The sequence below is a fragment of the Hemicordylus capensis genome, chromosome 1 (assembly GCF_027244095.1).
Source record: "Hemicordylus capensis ecotype Gifberg chromosome 1, rHemCap1.1.pri, whole genome shotgun sequence".
NCBI classification, from domain to species: domain Eukaryota; kingdom Metazoa; phylum Chordata; class Lepidosauria; order Squamata; family Cordylidae; genus Hemicordylus; species Hemicordylus capensis.
This window is the reverse complement of record NC_069657.1, coordinates 13,449,213-13,475,991: the sequence shown is the minus strand read 5'-3', so window position 1 is coordinate 13,475,991 and position 26,779 is coordinate 13,449,213. Positions and strand designations below refer to the sequence as shown.

Here is a 26,779-nt window from a genome sequence, read left to right as displayed (position 1 = left end):
CCCCTGGTCTACACTCATTGGCAGCAGCTTCTCCAAGGTTTCAGGCTGGAGTCTTTCCCAGACCTCCAGGGGGCATAATACATGCCCCCAAAGGTGGCATAATACATGGGTCTCCCATCCAGACACTGACCAAGACCTGCTTAGCTTCAGCAAGGGGGCTGCATCACGTGCCTTTCAACCATGCCCTGGCACCTACACGCAGTAGTCCTCTCTATATGCCCCAACCAGTTTCTGAACTCCACCTTAGTATGATTCACTATTTGCTCCCACCTGCCCCTCATTTCTTTGGGTGGGGCTTTACAAATATTTCAAGTGGACACAAACAGACAGCATTCTGTACTTGGACAAGATGGTTAAGAGAAGTGTTGTAAGTTTAATATTTCACATTCAGATGCATCTCCCACAAAACAAAAGATTTCAGTATCATTGAGATGTACATTTTGTTTTCAATCAGTAAAAAGGAAATGATGCACACATTTATCGAAGACATTCTGATGCAAGGACATTATTTTAAAAAATTGTAAATATTGCCTATAAACTGTGCTTTTTATCTCGAATAAGAGTTTTTCTTTGTAGCTCAAGCTTTCATTCTCACCAGTCAGATAACACACTGGAACTGTGCTTCTGTATTAAGCAAGTGTAAAAGGCATGCCTTCATTTTGGAGAGGGGCTTGGTCCACACGTCCCCCTTCCCCTTCATGCTGCCCTGTCCAAGAGCTGCTAGACACTGTGAAGGATAGTTGGATGTTTGTGGTTTTGATTCTCAAAATCCATGTCTCCAGATATATCTGGACTACAACTCCCATGATCCCCTGCTCCCATTGGGCAGGGGCTGATAGGCTTTGTAGTCCATCCACATCTGGAGACCCAAGTTTGATAATTCCTGCCTTAAGGGAAGAGGCACCCAGGATATCCCCCACTTTTGCCCCACCTGACAGTCAATGAGAAGGTAGCATGGATAACTCTGGGTGGCCCATGGATAAATTGTTGGATGTAACTGCTGCTTTATGCACTCCCCACTCCAGAAGCCTGTTGCACCTTGACCAGAGTAGAACTGCACAGGGGAAACGTGGCCAGAGAGAGCAGCCACAGGAAGGGGGCGTCTTTTTAAAAAATCAATGTGCAAAACAATTTCAGCTGCGACTGCATCAGCTTGACAGAAACTTCGGCTGCAGCGATGCAGGAAACATGCACACTGCAAAACGGTTTCTGCATGTGTTCCAGATACGGATGCAACTCCTAAGAAGGCCTTGACTTGAGTCTTTTAAAAAACAAAAACAAAAAAACCCCCAGAAATTGCCTGAAGCTGCAAGTGGAGGTGTGGAGGAATGATGCCATTTAGGCACAAAGGTGAGCACGGCAGCTGGTGGGAGCATCTCCTCTGATCTGCTCAGGGCTGGGGGGTCTGCTGTGCTCAAGATGCCGCCGTGGAAGCAGCCGGCTCAAATGGGGCCTGTGCTGTGGAATGGCTGCCTGCGGGGTGAAGCCTGGCTAGTGTGGGGGCTTTCAGATCGGTCAATCAATATGAAGCAGAGATCATGACACCAGAACCGGAGCCGTGCAGGGTGCCGTGGCGTGGGGGGTTCTGCAGTGGGAAGGCTCCAACAGGGATGTCTGTGACCCTGAAAGGCAGAAACCCTGTCTCTGCTGCACACTTGGTTCATATCCAGCCAGATGCTTAAGGTGGGAAGCAACTATCCTGTTCCCTGATTTGCAGTTTTGCAATTTCCCATCTCCTCAGAAATCAGAGATGCCAACAGTCCCCCTGCCACTCTCTCTCTCTCTCTCTCTCCCCCATCCCAGCACAACATGCTATCTGTAAAGCTTTTGCCTTATGCACGAAGACCTTGACCCCAACTGAAATGAAACCTAAGAACCTGTAAATCACATTCACTCACATTCATCCTCAGCTGTCTGTTCACATTGCCTAAATTTGTAAGCTCCTCAGGAGCTTATGCTATACTCTGCTTATGCTATACTCTGTAAAGTGCCATGTAGACTGATGCTGCTATGCAACTACTCTCCCATACTACGATCTCATCATACCTCTGGGGCCTCCTGGGGCTTTTCTCATGAGCAGTCTCTAAGAATCTAACAACTTGTCAGCAAACCTCTCCAAAGATCCCCATCTCTGGCTGCTCTTTTCCTTTCTGCATTCCTGTATTTATCGCTCCTGGGTTGGAAACAGTCAGCCTAAGGAAGCATAAACTGAGGCCTCCCCAGTTCTGAGCTGCAGAAAAAAGCACCATGCATGTGGTCAAAAGGCTGAAAAGTCAGCGATGTGCATGCAAGGATATGCGCATATGTGCAGGCACACCTCCCTTGGTGTGCAAATAATGGAGGGGAAAACACATGGCTTTTGCTTCAGGAATGCATGGAGCTCCGGAAACCCTCCCTCAAACTCTTTCGTAACTAGCTCTGACTTTGGATTCCTTACTGGTGGATGTGGCAACATGCACTGTACCAACTGCCTTCCTGCACTGATGTCTGTCAGTCATGTGCCGTCCCGGAAAATGAGGCATTACAGGAAACAGAAAGACTTCATAACATGCTGGCTTCCAAACTATGACTGTTGGTGGAGGGGCTTTTTCTGTTGCTTTCTTGTGCATTATTAACTAATCTTCACTGGCAGACACAACAGATTTAATTGCAGCCTATTGGCACTTAGGAGTTTTCAGAGAAATCTCCGGCTTTTGGGCGTGCTACGTGGAAGGGGAGTCATTTTGATGGATAGGTCCATCCATGGTGTCTTCCCTTCTGAAGTGGTAGCAAACACTGCTTCATCTCAGGAGGACCAGAAACACCATTTTTTTTAAAGAAAGAAGAACAGACAAGCCACATGCAGTGCAAGACTAATGATCTCATCTGCATAATCAAGAAAACTTGTGCCCAGAATTCACATGAGATAAGGAAGGGAGAGGGGAGAAACCTGGAACCTCAGAAGAAGAGAGCATCAGAAACTCTTTCAAATCTATGAATCAGCTGCTTGGATAGAAACAGGTCTGTCTTTTCCATAACATTGGTTCCCTCCACAAAGGCCAAAATATATGAAAAGTTTTAAAATGGAAATAGGTAACATCTATTTATTTATTTATTTTTAAGTTCTCTAACCCTTGTTTCCAACTTTCCTTTCCACAACAGTGTTGGCTCGCAAATCTGCCCAGAAATTTCTGCACGCAGCGGACAATCACCAGAACAAAGGAAGCCGACTTGTACAGAGGCAGACCATTGGTGTGTCCAGCTCAGTTCTGCCTACACTGACTGGCAGTGGCTCTCCAAGGAATCAGGGAGGAGTCTCTCCCAGTCCCAGTCCAGGTTTGACCCTGTACTGGGACCTTCTGCAGGGAAAGCAGGTGCTTCTCCACAGAGCTTTGGTCCCCTCCGCTAAAATGCTGGGTACACAGGAAGCCACCTTGGACTGAAGCCCAGCTCTTGGTCCATCTAACTCAGTGTTGACGCTGGCAGTAGCCGCTCTCCAAGGTTTCTGGAGACTTCCTTCACCCAACCTGGGGCTGCCAGGGATTGAACCTGGGGCTTCATGAAAAGCAGATGCTCCACCACTGAGTTTTGGGCCATCCCGTAGGAGAGCTGGTCTTGTGGTAGCAAGCATGAATTGTCCCCTCTGCTAAGCAGGGCCTGCCCTGGTTTGCATTTGAATGGGGGACTGCATGGGTGGGCACTTAAAGATATTCCCTTTAGGGATGGGTCAGCTCTGGGAAGAACATCTCCATGCTTGCATGCAGAAGGTTCCAAGTTCCCTCCCTGGCACCTCCAGATAGGCCTGAGAGAGACTCCTGCCTGCAACCTTGGAGAAGCTGCTGCCAGTCAGGGTAGACAATACTGAGCTCGATGGCCCAGTGGTGGAAGGCAGCTTCCTTTGTTCCTATCCCCAGCAAGATGGACTGGATTCTGGCTAGTGGTCCAGCACACACCGGGCAAGTCATGTCAGCCTCACTACAGACCCTGGAAACACCCTAACACTCTTTCGAGGCTGCATATTGAGAGGAAAGATCTTTCAGAGAAGTTAATCCACCACTGGGTGTCTTCCAATTGACTGAGAAACTCCTGGTGGTCTTCTCAGTTTTCTCAGAACACAGCTTGAAACGCACCGTTCCGAAGGACTAAGTAATGAGTACGCTTGGGTAGAGCATTCAGAGTACATTGTCCTTTTGGGTTATAAGTTAGGGCAAGGGTTCTCAGACTTGGGTCCCCAGATGCTGTTGGACTTCAGCTCCTATAATCCCCAGCCACAATTGTCCAACAAATGGCCAAAGGTCAGTGTGTCTGGGGATTATGGGAGTTGAAGTCCAACATTTGGCCATTGTGGCCGGGGATTATGGGAGTTGAAGTCCAACAACATTTGGCCATTGTCTCTGGGGATTATGGGAGTTGAAGTCCAACAACATTTGGCCATTGTCTCTGGGGATTATGGGAGCTGAAGTCCAACAACATTTGGCCATTGTCTCTGGGGATTATGGGAGCTGAAGTCCAACAACATTTGGCCATTGTGGCTGGGGATTATGGGAGCTGAAGTCCAGCAAATGGCCAAAGGCCACTGTGGCTGAGGATTATGGGAGCTGCAGTCCAACAACATGGGGACCCACATTTGAGAATCCCTGGGTAGAGTCTTCTTTCTCACCTTGTAATTTAGGTCCCCTGCTTAGTGTCAACTATCCATCCCATGCCATATAATATTCAGGCAACAAGAAAAACCAAGGAGAACGGCACCACGACAATTACTAGAATACCGTGGGTGAGCAGATGAAGCATCTCTGGCATGCCAGGAATCAGGAGTGTTTTGACCATGCATGAAACTACTTGTGAAGGAAGTGGGGCTATTTCTTCCTGACATAACAGGGCCTATAACTGGTTTGCCCTCAATGAGCCACACAGTGAAGAGGTTGAAACTGGGGGCAATATTTAGCTGGGCCTAAAACTTAGCTGTTGCATAAGGCCAGCCCTGCTGGATCAGGCTGAAGGCCTATCTAGTCCAGCATCCTGTTTCCCACAGCAGCCCACCAGATGCCCATGAGAAGCCCACAGGCAAGAGGTGAGGGAATGCCCTCTCTCTTGCTGTTGCTCCCCTGCAACTGGTATTGAGAGGCATCTTTTCTCTGAGCCTGCAGGTGGGAAGCATTGATAGTCCTCCATGAATTTGTCTAAGTCCCCTTTAAAGCCATCCAAGCTAGTGGCCATCACCACATCCTGTGGCAGAGAATTCCTCAGATTAATTATGTGCTATGTGAAAAAGTAATTCCTTTTGTCAGCCCTAAATTTCTTGGCCATCAGTTTAATAGGTTGACCTGTGGTTCTAGCGTGGTGGGAGAGGGAGAAAAATTTATCCTTGTCCACTCTCTCTACTCCATGTATAATTTTATAAACTTCTATCATGTCTCCCTGTAGTTGCCTCTTTTCCAAAATAAAAAGCCCCAGATGCTGCAGCCTGGCCTCATATGGAAAGTACTCCAGGCCCCTGATCCTCTAGGTTGCCCTCTTCTGCACCATTCTCAGTTCTATACCTTTCCCATGTCCTTAAGCTACGGAGACCAGAACTGTACGCAGTACTCCAAATGTGGCTGCACCATCATTTTGTATAAGGGCATCAGCATTTGTATTCTCAGTCCTCCTTCCTCACTATTCCATGATTAGCATGGAATTTGCCTTTTTCACAGCTGCCGTGCACTGAGTTGACACTTTCAGCGAACTGTCCAGCACTTGCAACTCTGTCTTGAGGTTTGACTAAAATGCTTATTTCTATCTCTCGTGCTGACAAGGAGAAAATGTAGAAGATGGGAGGGCTAAGCCTGTTGATGATTCAGAAATCAAAGGGAGACCTATCTGGGTCATACGAGGGGCTTCTATACACAGCCACTACCACTGCCCTATCCTAGAGCCCCTAACGCCAGACCTGCTGGTACTGCCTGCCCAGGTTATCCATTCACTTTCATCAACTATTCTATTTTTATGCTATATATTTGCTTTTAAATCTCACATCCAAGTATGGAGCTGAGCTGATTGTTTGCTCATGAACATAAAAGAGAGACTTCCAGAGACCTAAGATGTTTCCCAAAAGGCCTCCTCCAAAAAGCTTATCTTGCTTAGGCTGAGCTGCTTTATCCAAGTCCACCCACTGATCCACCTTGCTCAGCCCTATCTACGGTGATTGGCTGCAGCTCTCCAGAGGCCCTACCTGGAGATGCCAGGAACTGAACTTGGGACCTTCTGCATGCAAAGCAGGTGCTCTTGTCACTGAGCTATGCCAGCTCCCCCAAACCTTCTTGACTGCAGTTTACTGCTATCCACATCCCCTATCAGATGCCGCTTAACTACCTTTGTTGTTGTTGTTAGAAAAAAAAGCCCCTCTTCTTCCTAGCAACAGGACACCAACCTGATTTGGCTACGTGACAACACCGTGGAGGCTAAACCAAGCTAGTTCAGAGTGAGGGTGCCAAGACCATGTTTTGGTGCCGATCCAATAATACCTTCCTGCTTTCTCTTTGCCAATTACCTGGCTGTTCTTTCAAGAGATTCCCAGTGGCATGGGGAGGGGAAAGTGCAAAAAGGACCCATGACAACTGTGTTAGTAAAAAGCATCAGGAGTCCAGTTGTAATAGAAATTGATGGTCTTTTATGTGTCAAATGCTGGGGAGACCATTTCTGCTCTTTGGGCACGCACAGTACTAGAACGGAGGCATCCCTTAAGACTCCAGGAGGGTGTGCCACCGGCAGACCTGCTGGGTCTTGGACTCTTTCATCTCCTGCCAATGGCTTAGCTCCTCCTCTCCACTGCTCTTCTGGCCCATCGAGAGCCAGCCAATCATCTCCTTGCGCTTTATGCTGCGGCGATTGTAGATGGAGATCATCAGTGTGACGTCGGAAAGCTGGAACAAGGCGACCTGGAAGACGAAAGTCTCTTTGTAGACGGGGTTTGGCTGTCCCCGGCGGACGGACGTCTTGCAGCGAGACATCTCTTGCCCGACAGAGTTGAGAAGGCAAAGTTTCCCATAAGTGTCTGCAAGTAGAATGGAAATTCAAAATGGAGAGTATCCTTTAGAAATTAATTCATGAGAGCGGGGGGGGGGATGTAGAGGGAGGGAGAGGGGGCAGGGAGAGAAGGGATGTAGAGGGAGGGAGGGGGATGTGGAGGGAGGGAGGGAGGGGGGTGTAGACATTTGCATTTAGGAATATGAAATGGGTAAGACAGGGTAGACCAAGGTATTGCAGTGCCTGAGCTGAGGCCCCAAATGCTGCTTTGCCCCATAACCCTGGTGTGTGTGTGGAGGGCGGGGGCAGCCCCCTTTCCCAACTGCCCTTTACAAGCTTGGTCTACCCTGTCCAAGTGGCGCAGGGGGCAGGGAAAGAGGGGAGTTGGCCAAGAGCCTCCTCTCCTCTCCTTGTGCTTCTTGCAAGCTTTGCAAGGAGAGGCGTCCCTTGCCAATGTCTCCGGGGTCAGTTCAGTACCAAAGATCAGCTCTGGTGGCAGCTGGGGGTGCACCTTGTTGCGCTGCTGGTGCCCCATCATCTGCCACCGGAGGTGACTGCCTCACTTCACCTCACCCCACGAAAGGACCACAACATTAAATGGGGTGCAGGATTTATATCCATTTCCTTTGCATTTTACCCTTTCTCCATGGAGCTCAGGCATATGGCGTCTTTCCATCCTCCCTCCATTTAATCCTCATAATACCCTTGAAAATGGGCTTGTTCCCAAGAGTATGACGGGCTCTTAGTCACTCAGTGGGCCTCCCAGTCGAGTGGGGATTTGAACCAGAGTCTCATAGGAATGTAAGGAGGCTCCTTATACTGACCATTTGCTCCATCCCACTCAGTATGGGCTACACTGACTGGCAGCGGATCTCCAAGGTTTCAGGCAGGAGTCTGGCCAGCCCTACCTGGAGATGCTGCCAGGGATTGAAACCAGGACCTTCTGCAGGCAAAGCAGATGCTCTACCACTGAGCTACGGCCCCACCCCAGGGAGCTTTCCAGACTAGCTGCTCAACTGCAGCAAAATGCCTCCGCTCAGGCAAGTCGCATTCAAAACGTAAACAGCTGGGGGAGCAGTCTCGCGGGAACAAACAAGCCGGAAAAAGAGCAACTTTTTTACGCCAGATATATGACATCCTAGCTCTATATCGCAGCTATTAAATTCGAAACAAGGCGTTGGAAGAGTGAACGGCACCCTGCTGTCAGTGTAGGGACTGCGGTGGCACAAAGCAGGAAGTGTGGAAGCATGCTTCCGAGATCCGCCGTGACCCCGTTGCAGGGTCTCACCTGGAGGGTGCCCTGGTCTCACCTGACCAAGCCCAACGCCCAAGCCACTGCACCACACTCACACTATTGATGCTAGAGAGAGCAAACAGAATCCCGAACTGGGCCGCGTAACTTCTCCAAAGAGAGTCCTGCCGTCATGCAACAGAATGCAAAGTAACTAGCAGACCCGGTACACAGCATCTGCGCTGCTACTTTGTCTCTGCCCAGCTGGGCTTCGCCACTTTCTCTCCCCACTGCTTCCCTCCCTCTCTTCCGCTCCAGTCCTTTCCCCAGTCTGTTCTGTTCTCCTTCCACAGCCGCTTCCCCCCTCCCTTCCGCCCCAGTCTGTTCCCTGCCGTTCTGGAGGTCCCCGTTCTCCTCCCGCCACCGGCAGCATTCCTTTCCCGCCCCCTAGCAGCGCTTTCTCTCCCCACCAGTCTCCCTCTCTCCCTCCCTCCTGGCCATTTTCGCCTGCCCTCCCACCTCCTCTGCCAATGCCTGCCGCCGTTGCCAGGCTCCCTCGTGGGGCTGCCGCCATTACTTCTCCCCACCGCCGCCTCCCAGCCGGTGGGGCTTTGCCCACTGCCGCTGCTGCCCCCCCCCGCCTCTCCTCACCGCTGCCGTTAGCATCTGGTCTGCCAAGCATGCCCACACATCCGGCTAGTCTGGCTAAGCATATTAATTATACAGAACTTGGTTTCTGAAACCTACAGCAATGCTGCTATGCTTTTCTCAGTGTACTGCTTAGCGATGACGCGGACTGCAGCCCTCTGTCTTCTCCTGAAGCCTATGGCTCCTTCTCCCAATTCCCATTTGATGTGCAATTTCACGTATTTCTCTGCCTGAGCAACACAAGGCGTGAAATGGCACTTTTGGTGTGAAAAACGCACTTGTGGGGCTGAGAAGCAAGGAGATCCTCCTGCTCCTGAAGCCCTTTGGAGGAGAAGGAAGCTGCCAGCCCTGCACCTGAGAACCAGTCAAAGGGGCAGGAGCTCGGGGGGCCACCAGCACAGTCACCGAGGCAAAAATGCTCACTCTCCTTCTCTCCCGGCTTGTCCTCCTGCCAGCTTTGCCCTGCCTAGCCCGGTATGCCACTTTGACCACCAAGTCCACAGTAGAAGGGGGAACCAGATTCATGAAAGTAAGCCAACATTGGGCCAGTTGGATTAACAGAGGACCCTCCCCCCACGCAATAAAGGGATGTGCCAGGAGGGATGTCCCCAAAAGATATCATAATGAGTGCTTTGTCATCTTCTCTTGCTAACTGTGTGAGCCAGCAAGGTATCGTCTGAACCAGAAACACAGGAAGCTGCTTACAGGGAGTCTGGCCATCGGTCCATCTAGTTCAACACTGTCTGCACTGACTGGCAGCAGCTCTCCAAGGTTGCAGGCAGGGGTCTTCCCCAGCCATTCCTGGAGATGCTGCCAGGGATTGAACCTGGGACCTTCAGCGTGCAAAGCCGATGCTCTTCTGCTGAACTACAGGCCCATATCCTAAAAAGCTAGGTGTATAGGAAGCTGCCTCATATGGAGTCAATCCATAGGTCCATCTGGCTCAGGACTGTCTACACTGACTGGCAGAAGCTTCTCCAAGGTTGCAGGCAGGGGTATTTCCCAGCCCTACCTGGAGATGCTGCCAGGGAGTGAGGCTGGGACCTTCTGCATGCAAAGCAGATGCTCTTCCACTGAGCTGTGACCCTAGACCAGGGATTCTCAACGCTGGGTCCCCAGATGTTATTGGACTTCAACTCCCATAATCCCTAAACAAATGCCATTGGGGCTGGGGTCCAATAACATCTGGGGGCCCAACGCTGAGAATCCCTGCCCTAGACCATTAAGCTGACATGAACTGCCAATATTAAAAAATGCAATGAGAAACCACCACATTTTTATAGAAACGTGAAATTTGTCAGGATGTTCTTGACAGTTCCCAGCCACACCGATTCCTGCAGTGGAATTATCCCCCTCCCCACATTTCACTGGGAAGGACATGGAATTGGGTCTGATGGTTTCTGGAGGGGCAGGATTCCTTGATTGTCAATGCCCGTTTTACAGGAAATATTATTTTCATCCCAATGGCTATGTTGCTGCATCAGCAATAACTTTACCTGGTCCGTGTTGACAGGTTGGCTAGTAACTTTTGTGGACAATTGCAGGATGGCTTTTAAGTCACCCACGGCTTGACTTCAGCATTTTGTTTGAGCAGCTGGTCTATACATCTCTCTGGTACGTGAGAGAAATGGAGCCATTTTTGAAACAAAAGGGAAACGAGCGATCTGATCACTCTCCACTTTGCACATTCACTGTACTGGCTTGCTTAACTTTAGTGCTGGTCTTTCAAGGGGGAGGGAAGTTTCACTATGCTAAAAAGTGCTCTCAGTTCCACTCCAGCTTTATGGGAGCCCACAAGCACAAAGCACAATGCCCTAAGAGGGCATCGAATCATATGTGAACATACAGAAACTGCCTTGTACTAAGTCAGATCACTGATGCATCTATCTAGCTCAATGCTATCTACAATGACTGGCATCAGCTCGACAGGGATTCTGGCAGGGGTCTTTCTCTGCCCGACCTGGAGAGGCCAGGGATTGAGCTACAGACCCACCCCCAAACTAACCCTTAGGAACAGAAGCAACTGCCTTATACTGAGCCAGAACATTGGTCCAGCTAGCCCAGTATTATCTACACTGACTAGCAGCAGCTAGCAGCTTTCCAGGGTTTCGGGAAAGGGTCTTACCAGAGGCGTAACTAGGGAAAACGGCGCCTGGGGCAAGCACTGAAATGGCGCCCCCCCCCCACTGCGCCCCACCGTCCCCCCAACATACTACATTATACTTAGGTTTTTCCTCACAAGCGTCCACCGCCGCTGCCAAGCCAGGCCACTGACTGGCCGCCAGGCGCCAGCAAAGCAATGGGGGGGGGGGCGCAGGCAGCGCGGAAGGGACTGCTCGTGGGGAAGGGGGCACCGACGCGCTCCCTTGACTGCTGCAGCGCTGCTGCACTGAGCAGGAAACATTTGTATTAACAAAAAAATAATTTTTTTTTAAATTGGTCATGGCGGCGCCCCCCACGTGACCAGAAAAGATGGCGCCCGGGGCACGTGCCCCCCCTGCCCCCCCTATAGTTACGCCTCTGGGTCTTACTCTGCCCTACCTGGAGGCTTTTCACACAAGGCTTTTATTGTGAATCCACTGATTGGAGTGTGCCAGTCCACATATTAGCTGGATGTACCCCGACATCCCTGCGGGCTATCAGGCACCAGGACAGACAGGACTTTGATTTCCCCCGAATGGAGGCTGAGAATTCTGGCTTAGCCTGAAGTATGTCCGGCTTTAAAAATCCTCTAGTTTCAGAGCCTTTGAAAAATTACCCGGGGCTTCTGTTATGCCCCGCAGTTTTCTCTGTTATGTTTGTGTTGGTCATGCCAGTAAATCCGCGTTTTCCAAAATTCAATGAAGGGAGGGGGGTTGACAGCTGTTTGGGGTATGGTCTGCTCGAAGGGACTTGCAATTGCAAGCACTGGGGAGGGGGTTGTCAACACAACACTGCGTTGTGTTGGCAACTCTCCCACCTCACAAACAATGGAGGGAAGCTGCTCTGGGGCAGGGGCCGGGTGGCTGGGGTGGGTGACACACTGGCAGGAGGTGCAACAGGGCAACGGTGGACGGAGTCGGAGTCTTGAGTGCACTCACCGCCGTGGCCGCCAACCACTCACAGTCCGGGAGGGGGGAGCTGGGAAGGAGGGAGGGCGAAGAGCCCCCATCCGCAGCCCTGTCTGCCTCCAAATGAGGCAGATGGGCCAATTTCAGGCTTCTGTGCATGCACAGTGCCTGGACAGATTTGGACCAAATTTGGTACAGTTGGGGGGACACATAGGGACACACCAACAGCATCGTTTGTGATGATGTCATCCATTCCAATTCAAGATGAAGGGTGCATGAATGAATGAATGTTTGAGATACAAGTGGGCTAACTTGTGAAGCATCTCACCGATCTGAACAGTTTTAGGGACACAAATTTGGAACAGTTGTAGAGACCCATAGGGACACCTCAACGGCGTGGCTTGTGATGGTGTTATCCACCCCAAGGTGGTAGATGCATGAACATTTGAGGCGCAAGTGGGCTAACTTGAGAAGATGGTAATTATCAATTAAGATTATAATGAAAGGAAAGTGAGCAGATTAGTTCTTACCAGAACTTCGTGTTCAAATTGCCGAACTATACTATCAGTTAAGATCAAACCCGGAAAATTACAATGCTGCAAAAGCTTCATGAAAGAACAGATGCTTAAGAGGTCATGAAATAGCAACATAGCATCATTCAATAAGACAGGACGCTTGTTCTCATGACCAGAAGCTGGGGAGGAGGGGTGTCCTGCCAGGCTCCAAGCCCTGTGCCTGCTCTCGAGAAACAGTCTTGTGTTGGCAAAGACCAAGGTATGTGTGGGCAGGTGGAGGGGAGTGATCATCTGCGAGCTGCGTTCTGAGTAGGACGGTACGGAATGTGCTTCTGCTCCACCCTCGAGACAGTGCTGGGTACACAAAAGGGGCTGGCCACCACGGTCCTACTCAGATTGCGGTAGGAGCCTGAAATCGGCCCCTCTGCCTCATTTGGAGGCAGACAGGGCCGAGGATGGGAGCCCTTTGCCCTCCCGCTCTCCCTCCTAGCTCCTCCCTCCCAGACAGTCAGTGGCCAGCAAGGGTGAGTGCTCTAGAGCATCGATTCTCAACGTTGGGTCCCCAGATGTTAGTGGACTTCAAATTCCATAATCCCCAACCAAAGGCCACTGGGGCTGGGGATGATGGGAGTTGAAGTCCAATAACATCAGGGGACCCAACGTTGAGAATCCATGCTCTAGAGCAGGCTTCCCCAAACTGCGGCCCTCCAGATGTCGCTGAACTACAACTTCCAGCATACCCAGCCACGAAAAATTGTGTCTAGGGATGCTGGGAGTTGTAGTTCAGCAACATCTGGAGGGCCGCAGTTTGGGGATGCCTGCTCTAGAGACTCCTACGAGTCAGTCCCTCCGCCGCTGCCCTGTCATGCCACTCACCAGTGCGCCACCCGCCCCAGCCAGCCCTGCCCCTGCCCCAGAGCAGTTTCCCTTCTTCGTCTGGGAGGCGGGAGAGCTGCTCTCACCACCATCCTGCTCCGCTGCTGCTGCTCAGCAGCAGCTTTAAAAGTAAAGCAAACAAAAAATTGTTTTTAAGTGATTAAAAAACGGGACAAATGGAGTCCATTGGGGTGGGTGGGTCGACATTATGTGATGAAGGCAGTCACTCACAAAGGCCAGGGTTAACTGTCCTGCTGTTTGATCCAGCTCCTTATGCTGGTCTTGCGCTCTTGGCTGTTGAACTATTTTTAAAAAGCTCTCTCCCCTCTTCCTCCGTGCTGTCATTTGTGATTGGTTGGAGGGAGAACCCGGACTAGGGAGGTGCGAACGCACAGGAAAAAGATCTGCCAGGGAGTGCGGGGAGAAGCCGACAGCTATGTGGGTTGTTATTTTAATCCTACAAAGTAAACGTCTTGCAAATCTGCTGCGAAGCAGATTCGCTCTTCACTTCAGATACCCTGAGGCATAAAGCCATGTGTGAAAAACCTCCTGGAGATGCTGCCAGGGCCTGAACCTGGGACATTCTGTGTGCAAAGTAGGGGACTCCACCCCTGAGATATGGCCCTTCCTGAAGGACCACTGAAAAGACAAATCCCCTGGATCCCTTCCAGAGTTGCCATCCTCTTTACCACAGCCCGTTACACTCATCTGCCTATACACACACTTCTCCAGTCTGGGAAGGTGGTGGGATTTGGCTGTCATAAAACAGATCACTTGGAATATTCATATCCAGATTGGGAAAGTGATTTTAACATACTTGGGGAGGCATGGGGCAATTTTAAAGACTTCTGCAATGCACAGCAAAATGTTTTTACAGGCAACCTTTCCTCTTCATTGTAATGATGTATTGCAGCTAATGTGTTCTCCATTTGCAGTCTTCGACAGGACTTTGACAAGTATTCTTTGGACCTGGGCCAAAAATGTAGGAGCCAGACATGGACGCTTGGCAAAATTACTGGACTTCATGAAGGACATTGTGGAGGTGAAGGGTGAATGGGCTTCTCTTTATCCCCTTTATAGGTAACAAACATGCTTAGGACAGAAATGGGACTGCCTGGAACATATACAGAGGTTCTTAAATAGCTCTACCTATTGTAGTCTAGGCGCAAACTGCCCGGGCTTTGACAAATCCCGGGGGCCATGGGACCTAGAATTTTAACCCTTGTGATGTGAAGTTTAACATTTCTAGGCGCCAGGGCTCCCAGGATTTGTCAAAGCCTGGGCTGGTTCTCGTGACAAGAAGCTGGGTAACAGGGGTGTCCAGCCAGGCTCCAAAGTCCATGGATGATCCTCAGAAACGGCTGAGTGTCAGCATAAAGTGAGGATTGTGATGGGTGTTCTGACCGCAGTCTGAGTAGGACAGTGGCGGCCAACCCCTTTTGTGTACCCAGCACTGTCTTGAGAGTGGAGGAAAAGCACGTTCTGTACCGTCCTACCCAGAATGTGGCTCGCAGATGATCACTCCCCCTGCCCCGCCCACACACACCTTGATCTTTGCCAACACACAACCGTTTCTCAGGAGCAGGCACAGGGCTTGGAGCCTGGCGGGGCACCCCTCCTCCCCAGTTTCTGGCCATGAGAACAAGCGTCCTGTCTTACTGAATGATGCCACGTTGCTATTTCATGACCTTTTATGCATCTGTTCTTTCATGAAGCTTTTGCCGCATTATAGTTTTCGGTGTTTGATCTTAAATGACAGAATAGTTCAGTAATTTAAATACGAAGTTCTGGTAAGAACTAATCTGCCTGCTTTCCTTTCCCTATAAGCTTAATTGATATTTACCTATTTTATCTATCTTCATAAGTTAGCCCACTTGTGCCTCAAATGTTCATGCATCCACCATCTTGGGGTGGATAACACCATCACAAACCACGCCGTTGAGGTGTCCCTATGGGTCTCTACAACTGTTCCAAATTTGTGTCCCTAAAACTGTTCAGATCGGTGAGATGCTTCACAAGTTAGCCCACTTGTATCTCAAACATTCATTCATTCATGCACCCTTCATCTTGTATTGGAATGGATGACATCATCACAAACGATGCTGTTGGTGTGTCCCTATGTGTCCCCCCAACTGTACCAAATTTGGTCCAAATCTGTCCACGCAATGTGAAGTTGATAGGGACACACACAGACATGGAAACAGACACACACATTGAAAGCTGGATGATCTCATAAGCATACTTTCCTTAAGTAGGCTAAAAAATACTTGGCATGTGAATTCTTCTTTTCCTTTCCAGAAACCTGTATTTATTAATAAATATGCATTTAGCCTGTATTTATGGGTCAACCTGTATTTATGAATAAATTTTGGGGCTTGTAAAGCTTAGACAAATGTTCTTTTTTTTTTTTTTTTGGTAAGAACCAGCTTGAGACTCTTTGCTTTAAAGCAGCAAAAGGTACACCTGCACTTAAAGCCTGGAAACAGCTGGGTTGTCGTCTTTTCTTTTTTTAATAGCAATTTGAAAATAATTTGTTGCCCAACCCGGAAGAATGCATTCTGTGCAGGAGTTTGCTTCAACTGTATGGTGAACAAATGTATTCTCTGCTGCCCGAGGCTTCCTCATAACAAGGGAGCTGCAGCCTGGAGAGAGAAGTTCTGCGCAGCACAGGGTGAAACTTGACCCTCCCTAGAGCAGGGAAATCGGGAGTGGCTGTGGCCATGTAAACATGGCTTGTTTACAGTGACGCAAGAACTGAGCTCTTTGGGGCTGCCAATTCTGGCAACTCCCACAGGGTGCAATATACCAAAATGGACAAACAACAAAGCGAAATTAAACAGAAGGGATGGGGCAGCCATGGGTGAAGTATCAAGGAAACACAATTTGCTGGATGGGGCCGAACCCTAAGCTGAGCTGACAGGAGGAGTTATTAAGTCCATTTCGCTATCAGCACTGCTGTTGCGCTGAGACCTTTCCAGGAAAACAATATCCTGCCTATTCAAATACCCCCTTCTCTTATATTTAGCAGGGGGAGAGCAACTGGCCCTCTCCAGCGCCAGCAAAACATCTCTCCAGTGGCTATTGCTGATCAGCAGTGATATAGGAAGATACTGAAGGGCATCATCTCATACTGCATGGGAGGAGGCAATGGTAAACCCCTCCTTTATTCTACCAAAGACAACCACAGGGCTCTGTGGGCGCCAGGAGTTGACACCGACTCGACAGCACACTTTACATTACCTCATGTTCCCTTAAGTGGTGCAGTGGGGAAATGCTTGACTAACAAGCAGAAGGTTGCTGGTTTGAATCCCCACTGGTACTATATCGGGCAGCAGCGATATAGGAAGATGCTGAAAGGCATCATCTCATACTGCACAGGAAGAGGCAATGGTAAACCTCGCCTGTACTCTATCAAAGAAAACCACAGGGCTCTGTGGGCACCAGGAGTCAGAACCGACTCGATGGCACACTTTACCTTTAAGTTCCCTTTTTGACTGTGAGCCCTTTGGGAACAGCAGTGGTATGTTGCAGCAGGTACAGGCAGGGATGCAGTCCAGATACTTTCCCCCCTCCAGGGTCTCAGCAGGGATGCAAAGCCCTTTGCTTTCTACACAGAAATAATGTGCTGCTCTTGCTGTTCCAACAGTTTGTTACATTACAGAATACCAGTGTACAATTCTTCCTGTTGTCTTTTCCAAGGGTATCCTCCTCAAGTTGTGGTTGACAATCCATTCTGCTTTTCTGGCTGAAGAACCACATGAAGCCCAAGCTTTGCAAGACTGGGAAACCATGCTTGACTTATTGTAACAGAGCCTCCCAAATTATTGGAGCGACCTATGTGCATGGGTGTGTGTGTGTGTGTGTGGCCATGGCTGTGGAGTGTGGCTATGGGGGCTGTTATGGAGAGCACCAGCATGTCTGAATGTGAGACTAGGCCACTGCGGAGCAGGGAACTATCTTATTTGTTATTTATGTCAATCCTTAAGAAAAGCTGCTCAAAAACACGTGTGAGTATTATTTATGTTTCTATGTAAACTGCTTTGAGCACTTTTGTTGAAAAGCATTATATATTTATAGCAGTAGTCATAGTCTGATTAAATACCATTCTGCCACTCTGAAAATGTCCACTCTGTCCCTCAAACTGCTCTGAATTCTCTCTCTCTCTCTCGTCTTTCATGGGCTGCTTCCAAAGTATCAGATTGTAGGGTGCATCGGTACTGTTTTGCGAGGACTCAAGTCTGGAGCAACTCCTCAACTTGGGACCTAAGACATGTCAGACAGAGCCTCACTCTGCACACATCATCAAAACACTTCTGTTTTTGTATCTACCAGTCCACCTACCACAATGCTACATCATCAGTGCATCTTAAAAATGTAAGAAGTAAGAATTCTAAAGCATGACTCCAAGCACCGCAGTAACCTCTTCTGGCCACCAGAGGCATGATGAGATCTTAATAAGGCCTTTCTTGGTCAGTTAGAGTCAGTTAGAATTGTTCAGATGTTGTTGAAGGCTAGTGCCTGTTTGAGTATGTTGTTCTATGTTTCTCTCTCAGTATGTGATGTTTTTGTTTCTTAGAAAGTCTTTGTTTTTTTAACTCAGCCTAGGGTCTCCAGATAACCTCTTGCGATACACTTCTTTACCACCAGAGCATACTCTGTTGTGAGAGAACGTTGTTTCTCTTCACACCCATCCAAAAAAACCCCAAACCACAGCCACAAGTAGTTGTTGGAAGGAGCATGGTTGTGAAACAGAAATAAGTGAGTAAAGGAGAGCTGGGGGCAATTCAAGAGGAACCTTCTCGTCCATCTTACACCCCAGATTTCAAGCTGATGAGTTTGCTACTCATCCCTAAATTATACTCATGATCACGTAAGGCAAATTTAATTTGGCATACAAGAGGGGTTTTCAAACTTGGATCCCCCAACATTGTTGGACTACGACTCCCATCATCCCTGGGATGATAAGTCGTAGTCCAACAACATCAGGGGACCCAAGTTTGAGAACTCGTGGCATACAATAACTCCTTTCTTCTAAGTGTCAATTCAAATCAAATCAATCTTTATTATGGTCTTTGACCAGCGTAAAGTAGGTTACATTAGAGCAGCATTTAAACAGGCTATGTCCGGAACTGTTAGTATATAAGTTCTTTAGCTAATGTTGACCTATCTTAAAACTGCAGTTAAAATGGATAGAATTGGCGTAATAAGGGTTAAATGGGTGAGACTATAGAGGAACTTTAAGTGGTTAAAATCTTGGCAACTTTAATCTTAAAATCTATAAAGCTGTAGATACCACAAAATGCTATATAGCTATAAAATGCTGAAGCTGAAATTTCTTCTAAGTGATAACTTTGCCCATGTAGCATGTTTCTGATAATTCACTGTTCACTGCAAGGCTTGAAAGGACACTGTTCCTTTAAGAAATTGTCCCTTCTCTAAACCCAGATTCTGGACTGCCAACTCTTTGACTTCTTTCTTTTGCATGCTTCTGCTATTGTACTTGTTTAATGGGGCTAATATGCTGCTGATACAATCATGATTAGACAAGGCTGTAATTATCATGTGTGATTAATTCTGCTCTTCCTGAAGAGCTGTGAATTGTGTGTTTGTGTTCGTTTCCCCACCCCCACCTCTCTTCTTTTGGCAGAAATGTTCCTAACAATTCCATACCCCTACCCACACAAGCTGCCTTATGCAGAATTTATCAGTGCAAGAAACATGAAATCCGTCACTCTGATCCAGAGCCCCACACATGCACCAGTGAGGATAAGAAGCTCCTGCATGCATAGGTTTCCTCATGCAAGTCAAACGGGTAGGCAGCTCAGTATGTGTGAAGGCCTGTATGCATAAGACCACAACAGACCATCGGAAGCAATCCTCATTGATGGGTGGGGGACATTTCCCTTTACCATTGAACGATGTACACTGAAAGGAGAGCAAGGAGTCCCCACCACCTTCCACATTTAGGCACTATATCTTCTATAAATTAGCAGCTTGGTCTTCAACTAATGGGCTGGAGTCCAAAATTGGGCTGCAGGCCAACGTAAGCTGGGTCACACCAAGAGCATAACTACCATTTTCTTTCTTTTAAGTGGTTTAAAAAGAAAAACACAACGGAAAGGTTTTTGTTTTTTTTAAAATGGTCCACTGCTGCTTCTGATCAAACAGGTATTGCAGGTTTTACAATAAATGCCAAAAAAAACCACCCCTTCAGTGCCTGTTTGACCAGATGTGAAAGCGGGATGTGCATGCACACTACAAATGGTGACACACACACACACCGTTAACTGCCTTCCTATCTCCATCCTCAGACCACAAGGTTCCCAGATCAAGGCCCACACTTCCCCACATGTATTGGGACCAGAAAAGTCTTTCCGGACTACTTTTCAGCAGTACAACACATTTACCTACCGGGTGGCCGGTTAATAGCAAGGTTCCGGAAGTGACTGCCTTTGATCATTTCCACTGACAACCGTCCTGTGGTGGCGTTGTAGGACAGCCCCACTAGCAGCTCTGGAACCCCTCCGTGCGACAAGGACTGGGTTGAAGAAGCGCTGTCGCTGTGAGAGATGGCCGAGAGGCTGATCTGAGAGCCTCCGCTCTGCAGGAGGAGAAATGGAGATCAGCAAGAGAGTGCACAGAAGAGTGTGTCCTTCGGATTCATAAAGAGTTCCAGGGCTCGGATTCTCAATGTGGAGTCCCCAGATGTTGGTAGACCACCACTCCCATCATCTACTCCAGGGATTCTCAACATTGGATCCCCAGATGTTGGTAGACCACCATTCCCATCATCTACTCCAGGGATTCTCAACGTGGGGTCCCCAGATGTTGGTAGACCACCACTCTCATCATCTACTCCAGGGATTCTCAATGTAGGGTCCCCAGATGTTATTGGACTTCAACACCCATAACCCCCAACTAAAGGCCACTGGGGCTAGGGATTATGGGAGTTGAAGTCCAATAACATCTGGGGACCCAACGCTGAGAATCCCTGATCTAGTCAACCTCACTGGGTTGTTGTGAGGATAATGTAACCAGGTACACGCTCTGAGGAAGGAAGAGCAGGATGCAAATGTAAGTAAATAAATAAAAATCCCCAGCCATTGGGGCTGCAGAGGATGGGAACTGTAGTCCATCAACATCTGGGGACCATAGACTGAGCACCCCTGGCCTAAAATCTCTAATGAGGCATCAGGTCTCGATGGGAAGTAGCTCACACAACCTTGTAGCACCATAAGAGGTGAATGGAATAATTGCGGCTTACGCCGGCAAGAGCCAATTCCATCTGATGCAGGCCAGAATGGACAGCAAGGCCTGGACAGACAGATAGACTCACAAGGGTCCAGGGAGGGTGAGGCCATAATGCAAGCTCAGGTGATAAAAATGAATGAGCACATCATGTGCTGGTTCTCATGATCCTAAACAGGGTAGTGGGGTGGCCAGCCAGGGTAGGACAGCTCCCGATTGGGGGTTGTGCAAACCCGAACACTGAGATAGGAGGAAGATAGAGTGACTGGGTGAGAGTGGGGAGCTGGGTAGGATGGGAGCACCCAGCCCAGACTCTTCCCCCAGCATTTTAATTGATTTATACAAATATGAATATGACAAATATGACAATACCACTTTTCAACGAAAGTTCCCAAAGTGTGTGTGTGTGTGTGTGTCCTCAAAGGACTCACAATCTAAAAAAGAAACATAAGATAGACACCAGCATCAGCCACTGGAGGGCTGCTGTGCTGGGGATGGATAGGGCCAGTTGCTCTCCCCCTGCTCAATCAAGAGAATCGCCACTTTAAAAAGGTGCCTCTTTGCTCAGTTAGCAGGGAACTGCTAACTTATTTATTAATTATATTTTGTACACCGTCCCCAGCTTACATCCCTGGGCAGTTTACAACAACACAGAACTAATTCAAACAAAAATCAAAATATTAAAACAATTAAAAACCACAATTCTAGTTAAAAACCTCGGGCGAATAAGTGCGTCTTAAGAGACTTTTAAAAAGCTGTCAGAGATGGGGAGGCTCTTAAAATGGTGCCCCCCTTCAAGTGGCGCCCAGGGCACGTGCCCTGCCTGCCCTACCCCTAGAGACGCCCCTGTGTGGGAGGAGGGAGCTGGGTAGGACTGTTTTCAGTTCACCAGTGATCGCCCATGGAGCCTCTCATCCAGAGAGGTCCGTCTGCTGTTGCCACCTGCTCATCTGGTGGCTTCTCTGTTGCCGTCCCGAGACTTTTGAACGCACTCCCTGATGAAATAAGAGCCTTCCCATCTCTGACAGCTTTTTAAAAGTCTCTTAAGACGCACTTATTCGCCTGAGGTTTTTAACTAGAATTGTGGTTTTTTAATTGTTTTAATATTTTGATTTTTGTTTGAATACAAATATGAATATGACAAATATGACAACCAGGGCTTGTGAATACTGAGCTGATGCTTAAGAGTTAGGATTGTATTCATTTGCTCTTATTTTGCTTCTTGTGATAAGTGAGTTAAATGTGATGTCTTGCTAATATGGCTATTAATGGTGAATTTGTCTTTGAATCAGTGTGAAATCCTTAATATTAAGGCCCACTGGGAGTTTCTTGCTCTCTTTCTCTCATTTTAACTGTCTTTCTGAAAGACTAGAATATATTCCAAGCAGTGACACAGTTTACTCTGCATATCCTCTAATTATTTGCAGAGTATCTGGGAAAAGTCAAATTCTCCATTGATTTTTAAAACTTATGTAATGGTGATGCTACAATACATAGTAGAGAATTAGACAGGCACTTCTGTTTAGTGTTCCAAGTACACCTCCAGATAGTATTTGGGTATTTCATGAGCCCCAGCATATGGAAATTTGCCGTTTTCTAGCATTTTTTGGTCTGGCTAAGTCCACTGCTAAAATAGTTTTTGAAATATTAAAAGATTAACGAGCCTGACTTGTATTTTTCTGCTGATATTATGGTAAAGTAATCTGAAAGATGGGTGTCAGATGCTTGGACAGGGGGCTCAATTTCAGTGTTTGCCCTAGGTGCTATTTTCCCTAGATATGCCTCTGCCCTCCCACATGATCACTCTCCTCACCTCCTACTTTGTTTCCGTGGCCCTCTGGCTGGCACTTCCCCTACCCTGTTTAGGATCGTGAGAACGAACCTACTGGCTGGCACCCTGGCTAATTACTCCACCTAATGACATCCCGCAGCCCTTTAGAGTTGGGGGCCATCACCACATGCCGTGGCAGAGAATTCCACAGATTAGGCTCATTCGCATGATCAGAACTTGGATAGGAGAAGCACCAAGCTGTGCACCCTCCCGTTTTTTTAATCATGTGCGAGTTAAAATCAAAGTAGGAGGCGGGGAGCTTGAGCGTGTGTGAAACCCCAGCTGAGCAGGACAAGCAGACCCCACCCAGATTCCATTCCCAACTTCAAAACGAGGTAGAAAAAAATATATATTTTACCCAGCTGGGCCTTAGCACACAATCAAGCTCCTTGCCGCCTACCTTGTTTTTAAACTTGCACACGATCAGAAAACGGAATCACGGGCAGCTCCCAAACTTGGACAGCAGCCTTCTCCTACCCAAGTTCCCATTGTGTGAATGAGTCTATTAACCATCTATGCCAGATCCTTGAAGGTCAGCACTGTGGGAGAGCCAGGACTGTGCCAGTTTCCCCATCATGACCGTCACTTCCTTTCCCTTCACCCCAGAGGGTGGCGAAGAGGGACAGAATTCAAGCGGTCTTCGGAGCCTGCTCCATTTGAAAAGAGGACTTACACACAAGTTACTCCTGGGCTCCAGGACCAGCGTGACCTTCATCTCCCCCTCCTGGTTCAGGCTGCTGAGATAGAAAAGCCGTTCCCCCATCATCCTCTCCTTGATCATCCTGCGCACCGAGTAGAGGCGGAACCGGAGGGCGTAGCTGCTCAGCTCCTCGGGCGCCAGCTTCGTGAAGGTCGACTTGTCCTTGAACACTGGGTTGGGACCTCTCTGGATGCTGGTCTTGCCTCTCTGCTTCTTGCTGGGCATCAGGACCGTGTGGACCTGCCAGGTGCTGGCTCCACTGCGGTCCTTGTCAGGGATATCCTTGGCCTCCAGGACCGTCACAAGCAGCTTTTGGCTGGAGGGTTTGTACTCGAAGAGGACGTCGAGGTCGCCACATTTGGAAATGGGCTCATGGGTGCTCGCGTGAGCTGGAAGGGCGCGTGCGCCATCGTGTTCCTGAAAGAGGAGTGATTAAAATGTGGACAGGAGAAAAGATGGGAGATTTGGTCTGAAATGCACAAAGGAAACAGGAAACATGGCATCGTTCAGTGATTCCCAACATAAGAACATAGCTGCCCGATCACTGAGTCGGAGCATTGGTCCGTCTAGCTCAGGATTGTCTACCAGGTCTGCTCAATTTAGGGCCCCCCAGCTGTTTTTGGACTACAACTCCCATAATCCTCAGCGACAGTGGCCAATAGCCAGGGGTTATGGGAGTTGTAGGCCAACATCTGCAGGAGGGGCAAAGTTGAGCAGCCCTGGTGACAAGCAGTGGCTGTCCGAGGTTTCAGGCAGGAGTCCTTTCCAGCCCTAATGGGTGACGCCAGGGATTGAACCAGGGACCCTCCGCATGCAAAGCAGAGGCTCTTTCACTGAGCTACAGACCCATCCCCCAAGGGGAATAGACAGCGCTCACATGTAGTCACCCATCCAAAAGCAAACCAAGGCAGACCCTGCTTAGCAAATGGGACAATTCATGCTTGTGACCGCCAGACCAGCTCTCCACCCATGGTGGACTGTGCACCTGGGCTCTTTTTTGTGGATGCTTCAAATGGCGGAAAAAGATGTGTACAGTGCCAGAAACTCTCCCATGTCATCAAACGGTAACATGGGAAGCTGGTCTAATGCTCAGCTAGCTGTGAGGCTGCCACGCCACGTTATGCCATGATGCCTTCACCCTGAGCAAAGACATCGACACACGTTCTCCCTCCCTTTCTGCCACACACAAGTGTTTTCATGCTGAGAAGAGAAATAACAAAGATTTTCCCCACACATATTCTCCAGGGACTCTGTCAAGCAACCTCTTCTGCCTTGTGGCAAAGGATTTATTTTGATTAAACAAAACTGGGTGGGTGAGCTGAGAGGGAGGGAGGGAGGGAGGGAGGGAGAGGTGCTCCGCTTACTAACTCCTGGGTGTGCATGTTGTCTGTTCAAAGGTGCTTTTTAATCTCAGACTAGAATACGTTGCTATAGAAACCACTTCTTTCTATTTAAACACGGGCATGCAATGTACATGGAGAGAAGAGCGCAAACCTGTGGAACTTGTGACCCACCCGCCCGCCCAGAAGCATGGACACCAAGAGCTTGACACATCTCTCCTTCTTTCATTGAGTCCCAGGCAGGCAGCATATTTTTAACAGTCCCGGGCAGGGAGCAACACCAAGAAGTATCTTAAACCTCTGCTGGGCCCCCATATGAGTCTGGTGGACTGAATTTGATGAAGTCGGTCATAAATCGTCCAGGTCTAAAGTAGAGAGAAGCTAAACTGAAGACCGGTCTGGCCCTAACAGCCCAATTAAGACCAAACAGATGGATCTAAGGCCCAATTCCCACCTACTTCAATGGGGTGACTGTAGCTTAAAAGGTAATACAAATACTGTAGCTTAAAAGGAAATACAAATACAAAAAGGAAATACAAATACAAAAAGGAAATACAATACTGCAAATACAAATATTTATATACCGCCTTTCAATGAAAGTTTTCAAAGCAGTTTATGTAGAAAATACATTATAAATAGATAAGATGGTTCCATGTCCCCAAAGGGCTCACAATCCAAAAAGAAACAAAAAAGTAGACACAGCAACCACCACTGGAGGGATGCTGTAGTGGGGCTGGATAGGGTCAGTTGCTCCCCCCTCTTAAAGGTAAGAGAATCGCCACTTTAAAAGGTGCCTTCTTGCTCAGTTAGCAGGCGTAACAGAACCCTTCTTTCTCCTATCCTTCTTTTAAATAGTTGTCCCGATCCGGCAATTGTCGAAAGTGTCCAACAGCGGTTCTCGATTATCAGAACATTTCATTCCAAATCTGCAAACCAGTCCTGTATCCTGCCAACCAGGGCAGGTGGGAGGAGATACAAAGCTTGCCCTCCATGCATGGGGAATGGTACTGGATGCCCCACATGGGAGAAGAACCAAGCCACCTACGAGGACAGGGAGCCTGCATGGCTGAATACAAGCCCTGCACCAGAGTCCCACTGCTGGTGAGATCCAGCCCCCACTGCCTGGAGGGGCAGCAAGTGCCTGGAACAGGGGGGACTACAGAGGGAGGGGGCCGTAGCTCAGGGACAGAGCATCTTCTTCGCATGCAGAAGGTTCCATCTCGGGCAGCATCTCCAGGAAGGGCGGAGGAAGACTCCTGCCTACAAGCTTGCAGAGCTGCTGCCGGTCAGTGCAGACAGTATTGAGCTAGATGGACCAGTGGCCTGACTCAGAATAAGGCAGCTTCCTATGCCCTGTGTCAAGTGAATGTATGAAACTCCTTGCATCGAGTCAGGTCATCAGTCCATCTAGTTCAGGACGGAAAGCCAGGATTCTTTCCCAGCTTTCCTTCAAGTTGCCAGGGATTAAACAGGGATGCAACCGAGAGGAGAGCTGGTCTTGTGGCAGCAAGCATTACTCATTCATTCATTCATTCAATTTTTATACCACCCTTCCAAATGGCTCAGGGTGGTTTACAATTAAAATAAAACCATTAAAACCAATAACAGTTAAAACAGAAATATAAACAATGCAAAACATCAATTAACAATTAAAACATCATAAGAAAAATTAAACTTGTCCCCTTAGCTAAGCAGGGTCCACCCTGGTTGCATATGGATGGGAGACTAGAAGTGTGAGCACTGGAAGAGATTCCCCTCAGGGGATGGAGCCACTCCGGGAAGAGCATTTGAGGCTCCAAGTTCCCTCCCTGGCAGCATCTCCAAGATAGGGCTGAGAGAGATTCCTGCCTGCAACCTTGGAGAAGCCGCTGCCAGTCTGTGTAGACAAAACTGAGCTAGATGGACCACTGGTCTGACTCAGTACATAGCATTCCCTGGGTTTCTATATGCTCATTCTATTTTCTAATTATATTTTCAGCAATTCTTGCTGAATAGAACAAGGGTATGCATGCTGAATCATTTTCTTCTGAAACGAATGTTCACTGTCTGGGGGCAATGTTGGCGGGAGGGAAGAAAAGATGTCCTAAAGGTGGAATTCCGGTGTGCTCTGATAGAATGCAGTCTAGATACTAGGGCTGAATTTGTGTGTGTGTGTGTGTGTGTGTGTGTGTATGTTTTGCGAGGGGGGAAAGTACACAGAGAAAAGGAGCAAAAAGGAAGAGAAAACATCCCAACAGCAACCTGACAAAGCAGGCAATTATGGGAATGGCCCTGAAATGGCATTTGTGGCTCCGAGGTGCTGCTTTTATTTCTGAATAGGTGGGTGTTTGAATGGAGTCCAGAGATATGGGAGTGC

General features: G+C 48.5%; 1 protein-coding gene across 10 annotated transcripts in view; it reads right to left on the bottom strand.

Annotated features, from left to right (window-relative positions):
* Positions 1-353: 353 nt before the first annotated feature.
* The window catches only part of SYT16 (synaptotagmin 16), a 130,666-nt gene continuing 104,240 nt past the window's right edge, over positions 354-26,779 (bottom strand). For all 10 annotated transcript variants that reach the window (XM_053284465.1, XM_053284466.1, XM_053284464.1 and 7 more), the window contains 3 exons: positions 23,057-23,500; positions 19,716-19,905; positions 354-7,012 (listed from right to left, as the gene is read on the bottom strand). In XM_053284465.1, the coding sequence (XP_053140440.1) occupies positions 6,699-7,012; positions 19,716-19,905; positions 23,057-23,500 (948 nt within the window). In that variant the 3' untranslated portion in view covers positions 354-6,698. The remainder of the gene's footprint in view (positions 7,013-19,715; positions 19,906-23,056; positions 23,501-26,779) is intronic.